The sequence below is a fragment of the Ochlerotatus camptorhynchus genome, unplaced genomic scaffold (assembly GCF_037179485.1).
Source record: "Ochlerotatus camptorhynchus isolate MF236.1 unplaced genomic scaffold, CSIRO-AGI_Acam_v1.1 ptg000128l, whole genome shotgun sequence".
Classification (NCBI taxonomy): domain Eukaryota; kingdom Metazoa; phylum Arthropoda; class Insecta; order Diptera; family Culicidae; genus Ochlerotatus; species Ochlerotatus camptorhynchus.
Window position 1 is genome coordinate 1,267,811 of NW_027040618.1, and position 22,626 is coordinate 1,290,436.

At 37.6% G+C, this 22,626-nt stretch overlaps 1 protein-coding gene across 3 annotated transcripts in view; it reads right to left on the bottom strand.

Moving 5' to 3' along the window:
* The window catches only part of LOC135700109 (long-chain-fatty-acid--CoA ligase 6), a 132,638-nt gene that overhangs the window by 41,995 nt on the left and 68,017 nt on the right, over positions 1-22,626 (bottom strand). The window contains exon 1 of one of the 3 annotated variants that reach the window (XM_065220504.1): positions 20,258-20,966. The exons of the other annotated variants lie outside the window; for them this stretch is intronic. Coding sequence (XP_065076576.1) covers positions 20,258-20,329 — 72 coding nt within the window. The 5' untranslated portion in view covers positions 20,330-20,966. Of the gene's footprint in view, positions 1-20,257; positions 20,967-22,626 lie in introns of those variants that run through there. 3 annotated transcript variants of the gene reach the window in all.

The window sequence follows — 22,626 nt, forward strand, 5'->3', positions numbered from 1 at the left end:
ATTTGTGAATCGTGTCGTGGAATTTTAGTGCACAATAGGACACCTCTCCCGAAAAAGAGGCGATCGGATGGAAAAGAATCAAGCCATGCTCGGAAGTTTGAAGAGCCGCAACCATCAACAAGTCATCAGCAATCAGAACATCAGGAATTTGATGATACACTAGGTAAATAATAATAACTTTAACTGTTTCAACTGTGTGGTTTAAGGATTGTACATCGAAGATACAACTTCATTTTCAACATTTTTTTAGAGCACGAGCTGGATGAACCGCTTATCGTACAAATTTGATCGATTGGTAGGCCAACCTCGGTGAACAATCTATCAAATTTTCACGACTGTACGATATGCGGTTTATGCAGCTCGTGCTCCACAAACAGGGTGAAAATTCAGATGCGGCTTCGATGTACCGTAAACGGGAATGTCTTTGATAATGGAGGTAACTTTGATAATGCAGCTAATCCAAAAAGTTATGACTTAATGCTCTTCGTATTCATTATTTTGGAAGGGAACATCGGTTTCCTATCCAAAATATTGCGTACGATGTGCCTTAAGTCATAAATTTTTGGCTTAGCTGCATTACCAAAGTTACCCCTATTATCAAAACCACCCTCGTTCATGGTACTATCACCTCAACAGCGTTATATATTAATGTGTGGTAATATTTTTTTTTCTTTTCTTTAATTTTACAGATACAGATCCATCGCTAGAATCAATCCCATCAGCGGATCAGATCCAAGGTCCATATAATGTGGAACAATTCAATTGTATAGCTTCAACCTTACAGTTATCACCAATTTCATCGAGAAGTATGAGAAGTATGAATTATCGTGTTCAAAAATCTGCAGAGATCACAAAGGCAGTGCGTAAAAATATATTTGGGATGGATTCAGACGATGTCAACAAATCAAATGATTTTGACGAAATGATCATGCAGTTAAAGGAGAAATTTAATTTGCCTTCTACGAGTACAAATGACAAATTAAAAGTGTTATCAGTGCTCCCTAAATCATGGTCAGTGAATCAAATAGTTAATGAGTTTAATGCACCCCATCATACAGTGAAACAGATGAAAAGGCTAGTCAGAGAACAAGGTATTCTTTGTAGTAAGAAAGCAAGAAGTGGTCATGGATTTAATGATACTGAAAAACAAATTGTTTTAAATTTCTTTGACAGTGATGATATTAGTAGGCCTATGCCAGGAAGTAATGATTATGTTTCTGAATATCGAAATGGATATAAAGAGCATGTTCAGAAACGTTTATTGATGATGTCTCTTAAAGAGGCTTTTATGATTTTTGAAGAGAAATACAAAAGTGTTAAAATCGGATTTACTTCGCTCACTCAGCTCCGACCAAAGCATTGCATACTGTTGGATAGTACAGGTACACATAATGTATGTGTCTGTACTATACATGAAAATGTTAAATTGATTATTAATAGTGTAAAATTTGATTCATATAAAGAAATTGCAGACAAAATACTTTGCAGTAGTCCTATTAGAACCATAGATTGTTTTTATCGTACATGTGAAGAATGCATTTCCACAGATAGTATCGTGAGGGAACTTACATCAGTATTAGAAGCAGATGATATGGAAGAAGTTTTATTTCAACAGTGGTTGACTACCGACCGTTGTAATTTGGAAACTATTATTAAACCTGCAGATGAGTTTGTTCAATATTTGACGGAAAAAGTTGAAAAGCTCATAACCCATGATTTTATTCATAAAGAGCAATCATCTTACCTAAGTAATAAAAAAAATTCTCTTCAAAACGGTGAAATTTTATCATGATTTGCGACTTTTCTGAAAATTATTCATTTATTATTCAAAACTCAGCACAGGGGTATCATTGGAACAATAATCAAGCTACGATACATCCTTTCGAAATTTACTACATAAAAGAAAACAAGTTGGAAAATTTAAGCTTTATTATTATTTCAGAAGTATTGACCCATGATACAATAGCAGTTCAATTATTTATATCAAAATTGTTAGATTTCATTAAACAATCTATTAGTTTCACAAAAATTACTTTCATGTCAGATGGAGCAGCGGCTCATTACAAAAATAAAAAGAATTTTGCCAGTTTGTGCAACTTCAAGTCCAAGTATGGATTGGAAGCAGAATGGCACTTCTTCGCAACGTCTCATGGGAAAGGCCCATGTGACGCAATTGGAGGAACTCTCAAACGAATGGCAAAGAGAGCAAGTCTTGCTCGAGATTATGGAAACACAATCACAACTCCACAAGAACTGTATGACTGGGCAGTTAAACAAACAGATACAAGCATAACAAAATTGAACTTCTGCTTCATATCAAATGATCAATACACAAAGATGTCCGATGAACTCAAGGAGCTGTTCAGTCATGTAAAAACTATACCTGGTACACAAAAATTTCATTGTTTTGTACCTATTTCTCAAAACATAATTTCTACTAAGCGATTTTCACATTCAAAGGAAACTCCGAAAAATTTCACTCTGTTTCCGATAGACTAATAATCAATGAAAAACTCAAATTATGTATGGAGAATTATAGGAAAATAAATTATGCACTAAACAAAAACACTAGAGTTTTCATTTATTGAAACACCATTCGAAATGCAGGAAAATCCTCTGTATTAGGCCCTTTCAAATGTTAGGCTAGATTTTTGTTTTAAGCACGCCCAGATTATCAAAAGGTCAAAATCTTTATGCTCATTAAGTTTCAACGGATTTTAATAAGGTTGTGCGCGTATTACTATTCGACTTTGAGTGAAACACGCTAAAAAAAAATTAACATGAAAAAGTTTTTGTTCGAACAACTTTTTTTCCTTAAAAGCGCCCACTTTTATTTATTTTATTTATTTATTTATTTGTCGTCAATCAGTGTAGACCGTTTTACAATTGTTGTCTTAAGTGTTATTTTTACAATTTTGTCTTTGTTTATATTTTTTATAATATGTCTTAAGAAAAAGTTAAAACATTACTTCTAGTTGACGTTATGCGACACTTTGCGATGTATGAAGAAAAGTTAGGTAATTATATTGCCTTTCATGAGAAAAAATATCAAGCAAATCTGAGGGGTACCATTTTTGGGAAAATTACTTTTAATTTTTAAATATATTTTTTTAGAGTGTAGAAACCAATTTTTTAATTTATTTAAATTTTTTTATAAAATTTCAGATTATTTGCTAAAAGTTCGCCATACATCACTATTTTGTAGGGCTTGTCATTTTTAAGCTATATCGATTTGAAAAAAAAATCGACAAAAAACTTTGACCCTTATCAAATGTTAGGCGAGATAAATTTTGAAAAAAATAAGTACTCAAAGTTGCTTAAAATTGCTAAGTCTCCACACCCACAAAGTTTCATAAGGTTCTGAGAGGGTGCTGCCAACTCCGAAGACGAGTTGGCGTGAAATCCGTCATGCGATTATGATTTAAAATCTCGATCTTGAAAAAAGTTGGAAGATTCTGGTATACATTTAAGAGATATCGTATACACTGGAGTCGCTTTTTACGCGGGTGATACGTCCCGCGTAAAAAAAAACCGCGTAAAAAAAAACCGCGTAAATTCCGGAATCCGCGTAAAAAAAACCGCGTAAATTCCGAAATCCGCGTAAAAAAAAAACCGAGTGAAAAAAGACCGTGTAAGAAAAAACCGCGTAAAAAGCGATATACCGCGTAAATTCTGAAATCCGCGTAAAAAAAACCAAAATCCGCGTAAAAAAAAAACCGCGTAAATTCCGGAATCCGCGTAAAAAAAAACCGCGTAAATTCCGAAATCCGCGTAAAAAAAAACCGCGTAAAAAAAACCGTGTAAAAAAAAACCGCGTAAAAAGCGACTCCAGTGTATTTTTTTGATTAATGCTGGAACTTTCTCGAGGTTCTAGAAGATATTTTTACAAAATATTATCCCACGGCCAAGTTCGAGTGGTAGGAAATGTCATTTTAAGCTTCTGGAATATATCCATTCTGATGTGAACTCCAATTCTTAGCAATATTCAAAGGATTAATCAATAATTTTCTAGAGGTGAATCTAAAAGTGGTATACAGAAAATTTTGATAGCACTTAGTTGCACAAATTTCAATGAAATGCCAGAAATAATCAAACAATTATTTAGTGGAACAAAGGGGAAAGCATATTTGGAAACAACTTGGGATGATTCTAAGGAACATCTTAAAAATAATCCAAAAACATAGAAGGAAGAGTTATTTTCTAGAAATGTAGAAACTACCTTCACAGGTATTTCAGAGACTGAAGGCTCCGTTCAAGACATTCAACATTCAGGATTGGGAAAATAGTTTTAAAAAATCTGAGACTTCGAACAGTTGAGCCCGGTAATTAAGAGCCCGTTCTAGGAAAACTCTTCAAACGGAAAATTTGAGTCACACGGCACGAGTTGAACTTAATAAGTCTGATCGGTAAAATCCCATAAAAATATGTGACTCCAAACTACTTGAGAGTAAGGACTTTTTTATGATTCTCTATCCTGACTAAGGAAACTCACAAATCGGTTTGCATACATAGGTAGAGCAAAGTACATAGAGTAAAAAAGTACATATAGTTAACAAGTTAAGCAGAATTAGGTCAAAATATAGACAAACATATTTTGAAATTGCAATTAAATTCCCCATTTTCCGGTTGGCTTTGGTTCCTGGTTCTGCAGATTTTCCCGTTCAATTGGCCACTCTCACGGTGTCTGTGGTAGAACAACATTAATAAAAAAAATCAGTATCGCTAAAACACTTACCAAACGAAAGCTTATGCTCTCCTTTTTCAAATGAGACTAACCTCGAAATGTTCTTTCGGGGGGTCTAGATTTTTTTTTTTTTTTTTGTATGAATTACGGTTGAAAATTATCAAAAATCATCCTTTTCAAAGGATGGTTTGAAAAAAATCAGTGGAACTTATGATTTGGATACAATTTGATCGTAGCAGGTCATTACTCTAAAAGCCTATCTGTCATATGCATTCTGCGCACGTGGTATTGTAAACCAACTGGTATTTGTTTCTTGTGAAAAAGTGAACTTTTGTTGTTTTGTGTCATCGTTTTGATTTGTTGAAAAAAGGTATGGCTCTATCTAATTAAAAAATATTCAAACGTTTATCTATATACACATATAATTCTAGCAGCTAAACTTAAACATGAAACCGAAAAGTCACGAAGAAAATCGTTTGGTGGTGTGCATACTGTGCTTGAAGAAGCTGCATCTTCAACCACTATCAACAAAGGTGGTTGATATTATCGAACAACACTTTCTTCACGATGTTAGATCGATAGGTTGGTATTATCCTACAAAAATTTGTCGAGCATGTTCGTTTACAGTTTATTCGAATAGTAATCAGAATAATTCTGATAATACCACGCTGTACAAGTATAAGTACAATTTAAAACTTGCCACTCGAAGCGCTGATATTTGCGCATGCGAGATATGCATTGCTGCAAGAGTGACAATTTCACCTAAATCCAAGGGGAAACGTGGCAGACCCAGCTTCTCGGGTAATGCGAAAAAAAGTGCCAGTTGAGTTTGTGTCCATATTGCTATTCGGAAATGGCAAAAGGTAAACGACATACATGTACGAAGACTGTAGCGAAGCGCAATTTGCTCGGGATTGTCCAGAACGCTCAAGATGCTGGAGACCCTGTCGTTGCGAAGTATATGAGGAACAAACCCACGGATGGAGATGGTCAGGTAAAGCTCTCTAATCTACACGGACTACCATCCAGCCGGAAATCCACTACTACTGGTATTCAGGTGAAAAGGAAACCACATCTGTCCGCTGACGATTTGTTTTTGATAAAAAAGACTTGCGATTTGAGTACCAGACGGACATTACAACTGAGCACCTGTCTAAGGGGCTTAGACATCGAAATCGCCCCCAACGTCTCTTCCCAAATAACAATCCTAGACCAATCACTCCAGCGTTTTTTCGAGGTAGCTGAATTACCATTCTATTTGAACGATAGTGAAGAAATGGTTTTGAAGCCAGTGGTCTATTGTAACGACGTGCAAGGATTGGTAGAGCATGTTATATCCAAAAGAGGCGTTGATTTGACAAGCTCGTTCTGTAAAATCGGTGTTGACGGAGGGGCGGTTCTTTTAAAGTGACTCTGTCCATTATCGAAAGATCTCAAACCACGAATTCCAAGTTGAATGAAACACGAGGCCATTGCAAGGATACTGGTTATGCTATTACTGTTAGCAGTTGCTCCTGGAGTCCCCGAGAAATATGCTAATATAGCAAATATATGGAGTACACTCTTGCACCTGAACAATTTCAAGTGCTTTGTTGCCGGGGATTTGAATATTGTCAACCTCCTTAGTGGAATAATGGGACACAGCTCGACATTTCCTTGTCCTTATTGCACCGCACCGAAGAATAATCTTTGCAATACAGCTGCACAGCCTCGAACTCTCGGACATATTCGTGAGATGTCAGCAGCATGGAAAAGCCAGGGGTCCGCAAATAAACTGGCGAGAAACTTTTTCAATTGTATTGATGAGCCATTGCTGTGCGGATCATCTGACGACCAAATCATAACCCTCTGTCCACCGCCTTCCTTACACATTACGCTTGGAATTATAAATGCAATTATAAGTGGAATCCATTGATTCAGACACTGCTATGGATTGGGCAAGTATCAGTAGCTGCCAACTTCACAGCAAATACGGATTCACCGGACGGAATTGCCACAAACTGCTGCAAAATCGACATGTTTTGCAATCTGATGGAACCTTGAAGTTGCTAAGAACTGCAAGTAATCGTTTTATAATGCTAATTATATTGCAGGTACTCGATCAATTTGATCTTGTCTACAAGGGTTGTTTTCAAGAAAATATATGTGAAGATTACGTAGAAAAGGTTGAGAACTTTTCTAGGACGTGGATTGCAGCCAGCTTACCCAATAGCTCCAAATTCCATATTTTGCGATACCATGTCCCAGAATTTTGTAAAATCACTGGAAGTGGTCTGAGCAAATATGGGGAGCAAGCTAGTGAAACTGTACATTTCGATTTTCAAATTGTTTGGAATCGTGTCAAGGCCCCAGAAACCTCTGAGGTATATCATCGGCAGCTTCTTCGTGCTGTAGTGATGTACAATAGTGGACATTTGTAAACTGTTAATTATTTTTAGTTATATTTTAAACAATCCTTGTTCACAATTGAATTCAATGAATGAAAATTAATATTAACTAAAACATTCCTTTTTTAAGATCACAAATTTAAAAAAAAAATCTATATATTTGTCATGGATACCTAGATAACCGTAGAAATGGCTAATGCGATATCCATAAGATTCAAATCACAAAGAATACATTTTTAAATGTAATGTTTTGAAAAAAATGTTCTAGACCCCCCGATAGAACATTTCGAGGTTAGTCTCATTTGAAAGGGGAGAGCATAAGCTTTCGTTTGATGAGTATTTTAGCGATACTGATTTTTTTTTATTAATGTTTTCTACCAGAGACACCGTATCTACAAGTATCTAGATCAAAGAGTTGAAAAAAAAATTACATATTAGAATTCGCAGATTTCCAATGAATCTTTCGGACAAAAATTTACAAATTAGTTACCAAAGCAAGCGTTATATATTATACAATCACTACGTATAAAGACAAACATTGGTAGTAAAAAAGATTAGTGACCAAATTTAAAAAAAATAGTGACTTTAGTGACTTTTTTTGTGAAAAAAAGTTCAGCTTTTTTGTGAAGAAAATTCAAGAAGACCTGAACAGGAGAAACGCAGTATTTAAAATTCTTCAAACCTTCCTGGAGTTTAGATCTTGAAGTTCTATAAGCCAAACCACATTTTGTGGAATACAAAGATGTTTACAAAATATTTATCATTCTCCATTCTTGTCCTGGGGCTGGGATATCTTAAAAGTAAATCGAAACGTTGTTCGATGTCCACTCATAATTTTTGAGTATTTTGTACTTCACTGAGACTTAACATTATTAATTGTGTTTAAAATTAACATTGATGGATTATTCAAACCATCCCGGATATCTGATCTTGAAGTTCTATTGTTCTTCTTCTACTTCCTATTTCTTCTGAAATTCACGATTCACGAAAAATATTACATTATTCTCTCCGTTGTGGTACAAGTCCTGATTAACTTTTATAAAAAAAGAGGTGAGAATAGCAGAATAACATAGGAAAACAAAGCAATGTTTATACACGGAGCACCATCTGCATCAACACAGTAATGAATCGACAGTCTTCGTTAGTGTTAGTGTTTAAAAATTACACCCATTAAAGGCTTCATACGCAGACCGTCCGAAATTTCAAGAGACAAAATTAGAGTATTACAATGAGGATGACGTTTTTTGTCAAAACACCGCCACCGGCAGGATAATAAATCTGAGTAGCTACGCACCCGGACATAGAATTTGATTACTTGAACATTAACAAGAACTGAGCAAGAACTAAAAGAACCCAACAAGGTGAGGTCAGCTTCAAAGTTCCAGTAAGGCCATAATAGTCATGAATGAAAAGATGTCACCCTACATTAAGAATGTACGCTACACCGCCATCAGTGCCGTTGTTTGTTATTAGAAAGAACGCCACCCTGCAAACAATTGGCAATGAGTTCACCGCTTTCCGTCTCTCCCCCTACCACATTAATGTAAGCCATCACTGCGCCGCCAACTTCCTATTAAAATACTCCCATCATCGAACACCTGCTCGTTCCCGAACGGCATCATCACTTGGATCGGATCACTTTCAAGGTCCTCGTTGCCCCGACGGATGTCATATTTGTCAGTTAAAAAAGGAGGTGAGGGAGGTATGCTAAATTTGGAAGTGCCAATGGCGTTCCAATGACTTGTATGTACTATTTTTAAATTACTCCCTAGTACTACGGATAGTCAGGTTCGCACTGTTTGTCGGATGAGTAGTGGCGCAATATGCTAAATCGAAAATTATTTTTGGGAAGCCGTACCGTGGAAAATTAGTCGTGTTGTACTGGATTGTGGTTGAAAGTCTGGCGACCACGACGATGACGACGTGGCAGGATGAGCAATTTTTCATGCAGTGTCAACTGAACAACTATTTGCTGTTGGCTACGCCGGTTCCTCTCATCATGGGTGGGTGTTATGTTTATTTTGGTGCTCAACGGAAAGTATGTGGGATCGGAAAAATCATCTCTCTGACGATGGATTGGTGGTAGTGCAACTTTGTTGTTTGTATAATAAAATTACCGCTAGGTGGTTTAAGCCGACGCGAATGCCATTCGCTCTTGATTCGAAGCGACTGCATCGAACATTTTCGTCAGATTCAAATCGCCCGGGAACCCACTTCCTGGTTATCACAAAGCACTATGAGAAATGAACACGGCATCAGTCCCATCCTCAACCGTATGGACGAGCTGTTAAAGTGCAAAGTTGAAGTGCGAACCATACAAATCAACAAGCAGCAAACATCTAGTCCGAGATTGATTGTCTTGGTTTTTGCACCAGACTCTGAAATCAGTCGGCCAAAACTTCGACATATTTCTGTTGACCTTGTCGGAAATTCACCGACCACCAATTACCGACGGCTAATAATCCACGATTCTGGCGTGACACAACTTTAATGGCCATCAACCGCTGCCAAACAGCACACTCGCTTCCGAATTTAAACATGCATTAAATTCGTGTAAATAATGTCGAATGTTTGTGCCGGTTGGATTATCATGATTTTAATTTGTCGAGTTCATCATGTATGTCAACAGTGCACGGTGTTGTCCAGTAATGAAAATTAGGAGGAAATAAATATTTTGACCGAGATATTCTAACCTTACCAGTATAATGTCTTGTTTGAAGCTGTTGCTTATAATAAGGCTTTTATTTGGATGCAAGTTGCATTTCCGCGTTGGGGAGATCATGGTTGCCAGTAAACATTGTAAACGCTTGACGTTCTGACAGCTCGTTCGACACAGAAACACCCTGAAATACCATCCGACACCCAAAAACACACAAGAAACACAATCATCACAGTCACAAGGTGGCAGAGTGAGTTACCCCTTGGTTACTTCAGCAAAAACATGTGTCATCAAAATTACCAAGGGTCTTGAGTGCAGTGTTTACGAGAGCTTAATATCACCTCGGGCCTCATAGCATAATCAGTAAAGGCACGGTATCGCCAAGCTCTGGAAGTGTATCTAGAACACTAAGTTGAGAGCACGCAATAAGCTTATATGCGATAAGCAATAAGCTTGAGATGCGAAGGAGATTAAGAAATCACCCTAAGATACTTATTAAACTTGATATAACACATGAGCCATTAGAAATAGTAAATGATATGACGGTCTATTCCAAATAATAATAAATTGATATGATATGATAAATCACCCAAACGTCACTCTCACTCACTCAGTTAAATTTTATTTTTTTGTCATTTTAAGGACCACATAATAAGCAACAACTTCACAAAATACACTATGCTGGTAAAGTTGCAATTTGTGGGTCATCATATTTATACCGTCCTAATGTACATTCCTGGACCACTGTGCAAAGCTTCATTGGATGGCTGCACGATTTAAACGCATGGTTTTAAGCTGTTTGACGATTTGGTTGTGCGAAATTAGTTTGGCCGACTACTGGTACTCGATGATCTTAACGTTGGTGGCACTGATGTTACAGATGGTGTTCAAAATCAGATAAATTTAGAGGAAGAGAATTTGGTTTCATCTAACGCCCTGGTTGAGTGAATGCGAGAAACCGACCGGACAAGAGATTATTATTGAATATTATTATTCAGGTGAATAATGTGGGATTGGGAGAAATATAAGGGCAACAACGCACAGTGGGGCGAATCGTAATCAACATACTTTTTGAGTAATTTGATGCCCCGGAATTCAAAGTCTGCGTTGAAAATAAAGTATTGAAATATTTAATATTTTAGGGTGGCTCTACATTTCTCTTTCAACATATGTTTTTTAAGGGCACTAGATCAAGACAAAATCAATATCTCTACCCTTTGGTTCAGTGAGGGCTAGGGCGCGTTATGCCAGGTTGATCGAGGCAGATTTCATGTGTGAGTAAGTGATGACACTGGACATTGTTATGCGCAATCCACTTTAAAAGGTGCGTTTCATATTTCACCACATGTGGTTCCAAGGAGCCTGTATGAAATGTGGCGCTTGTGAAGATCACTTAAATATACTTTATGACGGAACATTGTTACTTATTGTATAAAGCACAAGTAAATGCTTCCAGAAATTAGTAAAGATAACATATTGAAAAATGTGCTAATTCTTAGAAATAGTTTAAACCGTGTTAAATTTAAACGTTCCCTCATGTCGAATCCGTTGGACCTTTATGAATGACCATCCCGTTGTGGTTATTTCACAGCATTGCTACAGAGCAAAAAAAAATAATTTTGAGATCACATCAAAGTGGATGCACTTCAATCGGGTCAAAAATATGGTGTATTATTACTTGCCAAAAAGGACAAAATCATCATTAATACAGTGCACGAACTGACATTACGTTGCTTTGACAGCATTTGTTTATTTTTGTGGCCATAAAAATTACATGACATTTTCGACATGATTGAAGTGCATCCTCTTGGATGTAATATTAAAATTAATGTTTTGCTGTGTAATAATGTACATATCTAGATTTTTTCCGGTACCATGGACTCAATAAAGTAAAAGTGATAGAAGAGCTGCAAAATGGAGCACATGCGATACGACAATGGAGTGATACTCGTTAGGAAAATACCCGGAGACACTGTCTATTTTCCGCACTGGTATTACGGTTTTATAAGACGCAACTAATAACTCAAAACAGGGTGTCGACTCAAAGTCGAAAATAAAGTTCCCTGACTTTCCCTGACTTTCCAGTCGGTTTTTAGAAAAATTCCAGTCCACAAAACTTCGTTATTTTAACCTAAGAAGCTACAACGTGATGTGCTTTATTATACCGTAGCGTAAATTAAGGTTAGTTTAAAATGAGCAGCAGGGTAAGCTTTCGAAAATATCAAGAATAGCATACTCATGGCACTTACAACAGAACTTGATACTAATACAATTTTTACAGACTATATGACCGACTACCTACGAAGGATGTGAATAGACCTAGGGCTATAGATACATATTATAATATAATAATGAATAACTACTGCTCACAACTAGGCTCCCTATTCATTACTAAGTAAGGGGCACCACAAAAGATCAAATAATGGACGCAGTGGTTCAACTCCCCCCAACAAAAAAAAGTAATAATAGGAATATTTAATCAATGTCACCAAGCTCTCAATTTGTGTTCATAATTTCACAACCAAATAAAAATCAACCCGTAGACGATCCTTTCTCTTTACATATATTTTTTGTAAAATAACAGAGCAGTGATTATTCTTGCTTTAGCAACCGAGCCTGAGGATGCACTGCTCATGCATTAGTCAGTTTCGTACTCTCTGGAATTCCATATGACAACCGCAGACATGGTAAAATAATTTAAGTTTAATTATCATTAACATTTTATTCTCTCAGTGAGTTCACATTACAACGAGAAATTGCAAGTTGAATATGTGTTTATTTTCGGATTACTTTTAAAAATGTTTATCATTTGAGCAGAACAATTTTCTCCTGCGAACGACGATCCTTGTCTACATGGAAAGCGAATGCGATTTTTCGAACTCGCTGAATAAGTTCATTCAAAATTTGTAAGTTTTCGAACCCGCTTGCATGAGTAACACCATCATAGATCTGACGTCGCGCTACGACTGAAGGCCCAAACGCAATGTGGGCGGAAGCGGAACGGAAACGGTGTCACAAATGACATCAAGATGCCTAACCGCACTCGAATGTAGTTTTGCAGGAACCAAACAATCTCTCATTGACCAGTGACTCGAACACTTTAGATTCGACCCCGAGCAAGGTAATCCCACGGTAGTTTTCCACATTGCATTTGTCTCCTTTCTTGAAAACAGGGAACATAGTAGAGCATTTCCAAAGCGTGGGAAACTTACGCTGATGGAGCGATAGATTAAAAATCAGGGTCATCGGGGCGGCTAAGATATCACAGCATTTTTTCAGCACAGCAGATGGCATAACGCTCGGTCCGGGTGAAAAAGAAGATTTAGTTTTCCTTATCGTAGAGAGAACCATTTCAACATCCACAGTAAAAACATCCATGTTTACGACATCGGTTGGCACATCGCGGACTGCTAGATTGATTTCAGCTTGCGATGGTGAGTCGTTCGAGAAAACGCTCGAGAAGTGCCTTGCAAAAAGCCTGCATTTATCCTCAGTTGTCAATGCTACGTCGTTGCCCAGAAACACCTTCGACGGGAGACCAGTTTCCTTTCTTTTAGTATTTACGAACTACCAGAATCCCATAGGATTGCTTCGCAGATTGCGTTCAGTGCGAATTACATACCGCTGGTAGAGAAGCTTGTTGTAGCGGCGATAGTTGTTACTGGCAATTGAAAAATTCCGTTTGGTCAAGAAGCAGAAATACAGTCGCGCAGAAAGCAATTATAGCGATCGACAGCTATGTCGATCTCCAGGTCATTCAACACGTTCCAGTCTATCTCTGACAAGGAACGTCGCAGCAAACGTAAATCAGTCTTCCGGAAGTTGAGTCGATAGACAATCGAAGTTTCATCAAAGTGAAGTTGAGATCTATTTGCGATAGAAATATCCAAAGCAGGATGGAAGTTGTCAAGAGGAACGATGACATCAGGCGCCTCAGTAACGGTACAGTCAAGAAGTGCATTTTCACTAACGAACACCAAGTCTAGGAAATGAGAACTAGATTTATATATCTGCCTCAATCCATGAAAACCAGTACCGTCCACAAGCAAGCGGCTGGCCGGAGTAGTAACAGATGCTATTGGATCTGGATATGTAAATCCCTGACCTGAGTGCGACCAGATAAGCCCAGGTTGATTGAAATCACCGAGCATAAGAATCATATCCGAATAATTAGCCATAGAAGAAGCAAATCCTACAGCATCCATATGAAGCTGCATTATGCTACAGTCGAGACGTCGTTCAGGGGGAATGTACACCATTCAGATGGTCAATATTAATGAACCTTTCCATAACGCCTCTAACCATTTGAGACATTGCGTTGCACAAAAAAGGCACCATAGGGTTGTACATCTGAAATTCGCATTGAAATGGCTCAACTTCGACAGCAACTGATTTAAAGAAAGCTAGCTTAATACCACGTTCAGACTACAGAGTTATAACATGTTATAACGGTTGTCAAATAATTGCAACACAGAAACCACCATCAAGATAGTGCTATAACATGTTATAAATCTGTAGTCTGAACGTACTATTAGCCATCAGCAGCGAGACATTCAAACAGTTTTTAACATCTTGGTAGGAAGCTGACGTTGGTTCAATTTTGTCTTTCTGGACGCCTTGAATAAATTTTCGTATTTGCGGAGTAATTTTGATTGCCCTCTGAACAGCAGCACTATTTTCCAACCATCGGTGACCGCAAAACTTTAGCGGGAATATGGTATATCCAGAATATATCATGATAAACGCTGGTACATCTTTGAAGATATTGTAGATACCACGCAAATATTTGACAACAATGAATGTATTATGCAAAATATACAGCCCACAGCTTCCCAGATCTATCAGCTTCTCGCCACCTTTTTGTACCTCTAGCTTCAATTCACATTGAGCCCATCCATGGACACTTGCAGCAACTTGTTCGAAGAGATACCGGCAAGGGCGTCCATAAACGCAGCGAGTAGATCTGATGCCCGGGATCTTCCCAAAAACTTTGACGTCATGCACTGATAAAATTTCAAAGATTGTTTTATGTGTCCCACACATGATTTTTTGCAATGTGATCAACATTATTTTTTTCCCTGACCTACATTAAAATTCTTTGACATTCCCTGACTTTCCAGATCATAAATAGAATTCCCTGACATTCCCTGACTTTCCAGGTTTTTCCAGGTAGTCGACACCCTGTCAAAACCATCATACAAAGATAATGGACGTCGAAGTGACGTAGAACACATCATAAATAACATGGGAGACTTTCGGGAGACCAGTAGCGACAAGTAGGGATGCAGAGAAGGACAACGAGTTCACAAAAATGCGCGAAAATTGAACAGAAGGGTGAAGGAACAGCGAAAGTTGGAGAGATCGTTTTAAATTTTTAATTTTTTATCATTGCTCATATATATACAAAACACTGCTGGGATTGAGAGGGACCATCAGGGCACTTGATTGAAGTGATTTGGACGGGAATAGTGAGAACGATAACTCCCTGTTGTTAACATTTCGTGGATACAGGGCGGGCTCTTCTCCCTACTCATTAGAACATCTTTCTGTTTAGCGGCTCGTCTTTTTGATCAATTGTGCGATCATGTTGCCATCAATCCATATTTGGCCCTTCATACAGCGAAATTTTGAGGTCATTAAGCTTGATCAAGACAAACCAAGAAGAGAGCCTACTTTTATGGGACTTAGACTTGATCAGTGGTGCTCAGCTCAAGGCATCTTAGATCCATAGGCCAACATTAGAGCCATTTCCCCTACTTCGTAGGAATTCTGACATTAATTTCAAAATAATTGTGACAAGAATTCGAAAGGAATCTGTATCTGAAGTTGATTCGATTCCAAAGGAATCTTAAAGATAATTTAATATTTTCGACGGCGTCAAGGAGAGGTTTTTAGCGGTTTAGCTTTGAGTTGAGTTCCATGGAAGTTAAAATTCATATCATTTGAGGATAGTGTATGGAAATTTTGAGGAGAATTCAATAGAATTAAAAAAAATATTTGCAACGGAATTTTAGCAAAATTTGAAAGAAATTGTGGAACAAATGATATCAGGAATTTAATGAAAAAAAGAAGGAACTCTGAAAATAAATACATGGAGAAAAAGAATAAGTTCCAAAAAAGAGTTCCAAAATAACTCTGATATCAAATCCAAGGGAATCTTAATTTGATAAAAGTTTCTTACATTTCACAGGCTGGAAGCATTCTGCGGCTGCACAGCCTCACTCGGACGACCACATGTGGCCCACGGGCCATTGGATGAGCACCACTGATCAGGACAAAATCGACACCCTAGGGTAGCTCCTAAATATAACCGTAAAAATCAATCTTTTGTTTTGCTTCTCTCGTCATGACCAACTCACTCAGCTCAAAAGTTGGGTAAGAAGAGTTGAATTATAACACAACATTGCCTGGAAATGCTTTCGTGAACGTGGGGGGACTTAGGTAGTGATAAACGTTGCAAGAACTATTCCGCAGCCGCAGACAGTATATGAGAAAGTGAAACGCGCACTCTTTTGCCTGTGCTTTGGAGGGAATACCACAAAATCCCCCACCCATCAAGTGAGCCGGGCAAATGAGTGCGTATTTTATTAGTATTGTCGCATTGTCGTATTAGTATTGTCGCATTAATGGCTCTTCGCTCAATTTCAACTTACATTCAATTTTTACGCTGCCGTACTCTAGCGGAACTATCAATCTCTCCTCTTCAGAACTTTCTCTAGCCAATAAATTATCGCACTACAGCTTCATGTTGATATTAGCATAGCATTTCCTCCCAACTCTTTCAGACAATATAAACCCCACATTTCCGCAATAAGGCACATTATAGTTGTAGTTGTCTACAAATTATTTTTGTTTTAAAATGTTGATTTACTAATATAATAACTTAGGTAAACAAAGATGATAGCGAATATAAAGTAGATCCACGCTAGCTAATTAATTTTTCCATGCTTGATCATGCTTTCACAAAGCTGGGAATTTCAGCACTCTTATTGAGGATATGTAACATCAAGATATGTGATGACAAGCGAATCGGTCGAGTTTTAAAAAACGAACAAAGTCCAGAGAAACAATACCTTCTATTCATCGCTGATCCCGTGATCAACGACGAGTGGTGGTTTACTTTATGTTGCCTTTTATGACAAACGTCAACTCGCACAATGGATTATTTATTATGCATCACAGGGCAGGTGTACTAGCTATGGCTATACGTTCCTATTACGGTGTGTTGCAATTATGGGCTTATGGGAATTAAATAAGTCATCATTGGAACACACCATATTAGCAACGTACAACCATCACTGGTACACCTGCCCAACGAACCAATTATTCTCTACATTCCCATCCGCCACTTCTCTCAATTTATCACGATCGGTTAGCATAATTCCTATGACGAATCAAAGTCGTTTCTACCTGAGCAGCTCAAAGCTCCCCAGACAACTAGAAGTCGTATACCAGCGTACAAATAGAATCGTAACTTGGTTTTGATAAAGTCAACATTGCATACAGTTTAAGTTAAGTGGCAAAAAATGTAAACTTTTGACTTTTGTTGGTGACGATCCTTTTTTGTATCGTATCGTATCACAAATAAACTCGGTTGAAGTTGAATGGTTTTTGAGACTGACATTGTTATAACAGATTAGATCGTAAATGATGTCTAATCAAATCGATGAAAATTAATTGTCATTTAACTCGTATATGGCTTCTCCAGATAACCACAGATAGCATAAGAATGTGCACACTAGATTGCAGTTGAGTTTACCGCTAATCAAAATCCCATAAGACCATAAGAGCAATCAATCTTGTAGTAATTCAAGATGAGAATTGCGGTCCAAATGCGATTTTCTCAACTGCTCTTTGAAAGATCGTAAATGGCTATACCTCTCTGTTGCGTGGAAGTTCCGTGGAATCTAAGCCGACTCACGATCCAATCGTTAACATAACCTGATGGTTTTCTTCAATATCACAATCTTTCCAAGTCCAAGTAGGCTTTTTGAAGCGCATAATATATCACTGATATAGTCCTCCGTACTTATAAGTGCTTATATGATTTAGTGGATTCAGTACTGGTTTCTGGATACGAAGGTAAGATATCGAGAATAGCTGCAGGAAATGCTTTTTTTTTTTGTTTAATGTTATATGGGTGATCGTATTTCTGTAATATTGAAATCGACAAAATCTTTCTATAACGAGTATGTATGCCAATACGTTTGCTTCGTATATCACTGTGTATATCCGGAATTAGACGGACCAAAATGTTGACTGGATCGACTATCAAAAATGCAATTTATTTCTTACTAATTTTAATCTATCTTGAGCAGTTGGTGGTCAACATTGAAATAAATTTCGTGATGATTTGGAAAAGAAAGCAATTTCCCAAATAGTAAATTTGGTTTGACTTACAGAATGCTTGAAACCATGATAAAACTTGCAATTCTACTAGGGTTCAGTCAATATGTCAATAATTAGTTTGTACAAGTCATCTTCTTATGGTTTCCATTTCAGGATAACTAAAATCAAACGAAATGACTTTCTGGTTGAAAAAAAAAACATACACTTAGTTCAAAAAGTCACCGAACGAAAAGATTACAGAAAACAGTTGAATGCAGATCAAAATTTTCACCAACGTGAGAGGATCGTGATTCAAGAGCAGCAGGAAACGGATTTCCAACATATTATTGCGAAATGCTCCGTTGGATTCCTTCCACCTGGTTGCTCCATCTTATTCCGACCTCGGAGAATTGCAATCCTAGGTTTTCACCAATATACGTAAAAAAAAAATGATGAAAACGCATTTAATGCTGATATTTTTTCATGTAGGTTTTTCAAATCAAAGGTCTATAGCAAACCCCACACGCATCAATATATTGACGCGAAGGGGAATTATTGACAATAATATTGATGATGTGAATTCAGAAATATTGTCAATCTCGATGTATTGACGTCAATATAGAATGTATTGACAATACGATTATTGTCAATAAAACCAATCGTGTAGGGTCCACTTATGATGTCTTGGGCAGCGTTCTCAATAATATGAAAAGCACATCTTTACCCACGAAACCCTCTCCCTATTTAAAATATTAAACCGAGTACATTCTAGGCGATGGGAACAAGAATTAAGCAAAAAGCTTACAAACTTGGTGCTTTGTAAACCGAGCAACTTTCTCGAAGACCGTAGAACTGTAGAAAATATGCCCTAATACTATTCTGTAATCTGATAGTATATGTGAGTATTTATTTTCATTTTCATGTATCAACTTGTCATAGCTTTAGTGTTCGATACAAATACAAAACTGAACAACGATTAATTTTTTGAAAAATATTATTGGTTGATGACTCTCAGGCGAGACGCTCCTCTAAATTGGAGGCCCTGGCTTTATCCCATCATCGCCCAACCGTTAATACGGCACTGTTTCAAGTACTTACTCTAAGAATTTCAAACTCGTCCATTATGAAAACTTAATTAAATCCAAAACCATCATCTCTTTGAGCAACATCACAATACTAAAACATTACTGAGAAGCAAATTTTCATGAGTATTATATAATTCATCCTTTTTTTTAACAAACAGAAAAAAAGGTTATCTTCCATTTAATTCTACTAAATTAATTTCGTTTAACCATTTACCATTCTTGCATTTACTCAAAGGTGCTCCAACACGACAAAGGTTTGATTTTTGTTGAACCCAACTAGATGCAGCGTCCGTCAAGAGGCGCACCAGTCTTCTTGGAGGTTACATTTTGTCAGACCCATTAAAGTATATCATCTCCACAAAGACGCACTAATCCACTAGGAGACTAGGAGGTTATATTTTGTCACAACCAACAACGTCTAGCGTCTACACAAAGATTGTAAATGATTTTTATCAACCCTCTGAATACCAGTTCACCTCAGGGATGTGTCAAAACACAGTGGAAGTTGGATGTTAAATAATCATAAAATACTCTTTTATTTGAGAAATTTCTGCTCAACTTATCAACCACAAGTTCACCACTCTATTTAAAATTAGAAATTCATAACCATCCTCAAACTACACCGAGGAGTTAAGTTGAACAAAACTAGCAAGATCAGTCATTCTTAAAAAAAAGATTATCCGGTTAAGAAATATTTCCCTGAATTTTAATAAAATTCTGTGAGATTCCTCCAGGTCCAAAAGTGAATTACCTAAAATTACATGATTTTCCAGGTATTGCCAGGTGGTCAACACCCAACAACACAACACAACAAATTTTATCAGCGATTAACCTCTCTGGCCCCACTGCATCAGTTTCTGGACGAAGCAAATATATTATGATAGGGATAATGACCGTTTTTGGGTACGATACTGTAAGGCACCAGCAATAATGTCAACATTCAACGAAATGTAAGCATTAGAAAATAAAAATGTAATATGATAAATTCTAATGTCTGACCTAGATATGACAATTTCATTTTACAAGGGCATATGCCAAAATCTGATTAATTTGCAATTGCAATCCACAAATAAACGATTTTGACGATCTATGCATACGATATTCGGACCATTACCTTCAGCACATCACTTTGGAAGCTCGGGTTTAAGGGTGGACGGATTGGATCCGCCGCTCCACAGCATGACATGTTGCCACCAACGATAGTACCGTGATTCACCGAGTCCTTGACTTAATTATTGAGTTGAGCAGCTATCAAACCTGCCTCATTCGATTTGAAATCCCGAAAATAAATTACTTTTGCGCTGCCGACCGATTCTATTCACTTGTCGTTATTTGCACACCGTTACACACTCACAAAATATCACCTTTTAATCCTGTGCAACATTTATTCCTCTTCGGATCACTTTTGAGTCGCGTAGATTTACATGCCTGCTAAAGACGCACTCAATTAATGAATGAGATCGCTCAAAATGTCACGCCTGCGTAGATTCTTCCCAGAATTTTGTTCAAAAACCAAAAAAATTCAGAACCCCACGATCACTTGATTGTTGTGTGTTTATCTCAAAATTCAACCTTTACGCTCATCAGCTCGAAATAACACACACCCATCGGGCCCAACGAATCCTAGCAGCTTCTTTCCATTATCATAAATTTCCAAATCTTCTTCCCACACTTTTCTTCGATCAATATTTGATCGCAAAACGATCCAAATCGACGACGAAACGCGCGCGCGAATAGGAAAACAGTCGAACCTTCTCGAGGAGCTTCGCAAAAGTGACTGACTAGTAACGGTAATTATCTCGTTTTTCGCGTAGCGAAAAAACCTGCATTCTAATAATAGGCACTATTTTTTAGTGAATTTATTATTTTATTTATTTTCATCACCGTCAGCCAGTCAGTCAGTCAGTCGGCCAAATCAGAAATCGTTCCTTCAACAGAGAAAGAGTCTTCTCACGATGAACATCCCACGAACCTCGAACAACAACAACAACAACAGCAACAATTCCCTATTGGCTCGATTCGTTGATTTTTCGTTTCATTTCCCATCAAAATCGGACAGACCGAGTCGCGCGCGACTTGCAAGCGAGAAAACCGATCCCGTGATCGAAATTTTCCACCGATAAACCGCACTTCACTCGACCTGGGAGCAGCACTCATAAATTGTTTCACTTGAAGTCGGATTCGGTAGAAACTACCACGCGTCCGCTTCGAAAGACTTCGTTTGGTTCACTGACTGAACCGTCGTCGTCGTCGCATTGGGGTGGAAGAATGCGGTTTCTTTTCGAGCGCGCCGCGCACATCTTTGTCGGTGATCCTGCGCGAAATGTGACTTGTTTGTTGATTTTCCTCAAAGAAGCTAGACGATGCGGGGTGGTGGGATGTGATCATCATCATCATCATCATAAACCGAGTCATTTGTTCGCATTTGGACGACTAGCGAACGAGTGGATGCTGCGGTTTGTTTGCAGCTTTTGACTCAGTGAATCAGTAGGTCACTTAACAGTGCGGTTCGAGTGGTTTTCAGAGGAGAATTTTATGAGGTTCGGTACATGTCAACTCATAACCGATCATTTGGAGCGCAGCAATGAAAAGTGATCCTTTTGAAAGGTTGTGGGGGGGGGGGGGTCGTGGTAACGTAAAAATGTTTTTTTTTTTTTTTTTTGTGTTCTATAAGTGATGTCGGAGACGGACGCATTTTGAGCATAAGGAGTCGGAGTCAGAGTGGAAGAAAAAGTACCGACTCCGACTGTTACGAAACATAAGTTCAAACTAGAGCGTTCCAAAATGTGGTCCACGGGTAACTTTTTTGGCTCATAAATACTAGTGATCTTAAACTAGGCTATACCAGCGTCGGCCTCGTCGGAATGTTGGTCCAGAAAGGAATGGGTAGGAACATGTTGACGTAATACTCGCTTTAATGAAAGCTGAAAACACCTCTGCACTTCCACGATGAATCACTGGGATGTTGGATAAAAGGGTTAGGATTGAAGCAGGATTCGTTTAGATAAACGATATGCAGAATTGTTGTCCTCACTGGCGTGCACAGGGTGGGGCAAGGTGGGACAATTGTCCCACCTTTTATAAATAAGACTTTTATTTCCACATTCACAAAGTTATGATAAAAAATATCTAGATTTTGATAACTTGATTTGAAGGTAAAATTGAAACCCTTTTATTGCGTCAAGTCTTTTGACATGGTGCCTGAAAATTGCACCACAAAGGTGCATGAAGGGACAAACTTCAATGAATTTTTTTGGTCAAAAAATTGCACCACATTGGTGAATACAAAAAATTTCTGGTGAAATTTTTTTTTTCAAGGTTGAGCATGGAGGGTTAAAATAAAAGGGTAAATTCAAAGTTAAAAAAATTAACCTTCGTGGTGGTAAATCGAAGAAAAAGCTTTTTATTGAATATTTCTGGTGTAACAATATCATCAAGGTGGTGCATTGAGGGACTAATCAAAATGAATAACTCTGGTTCTAA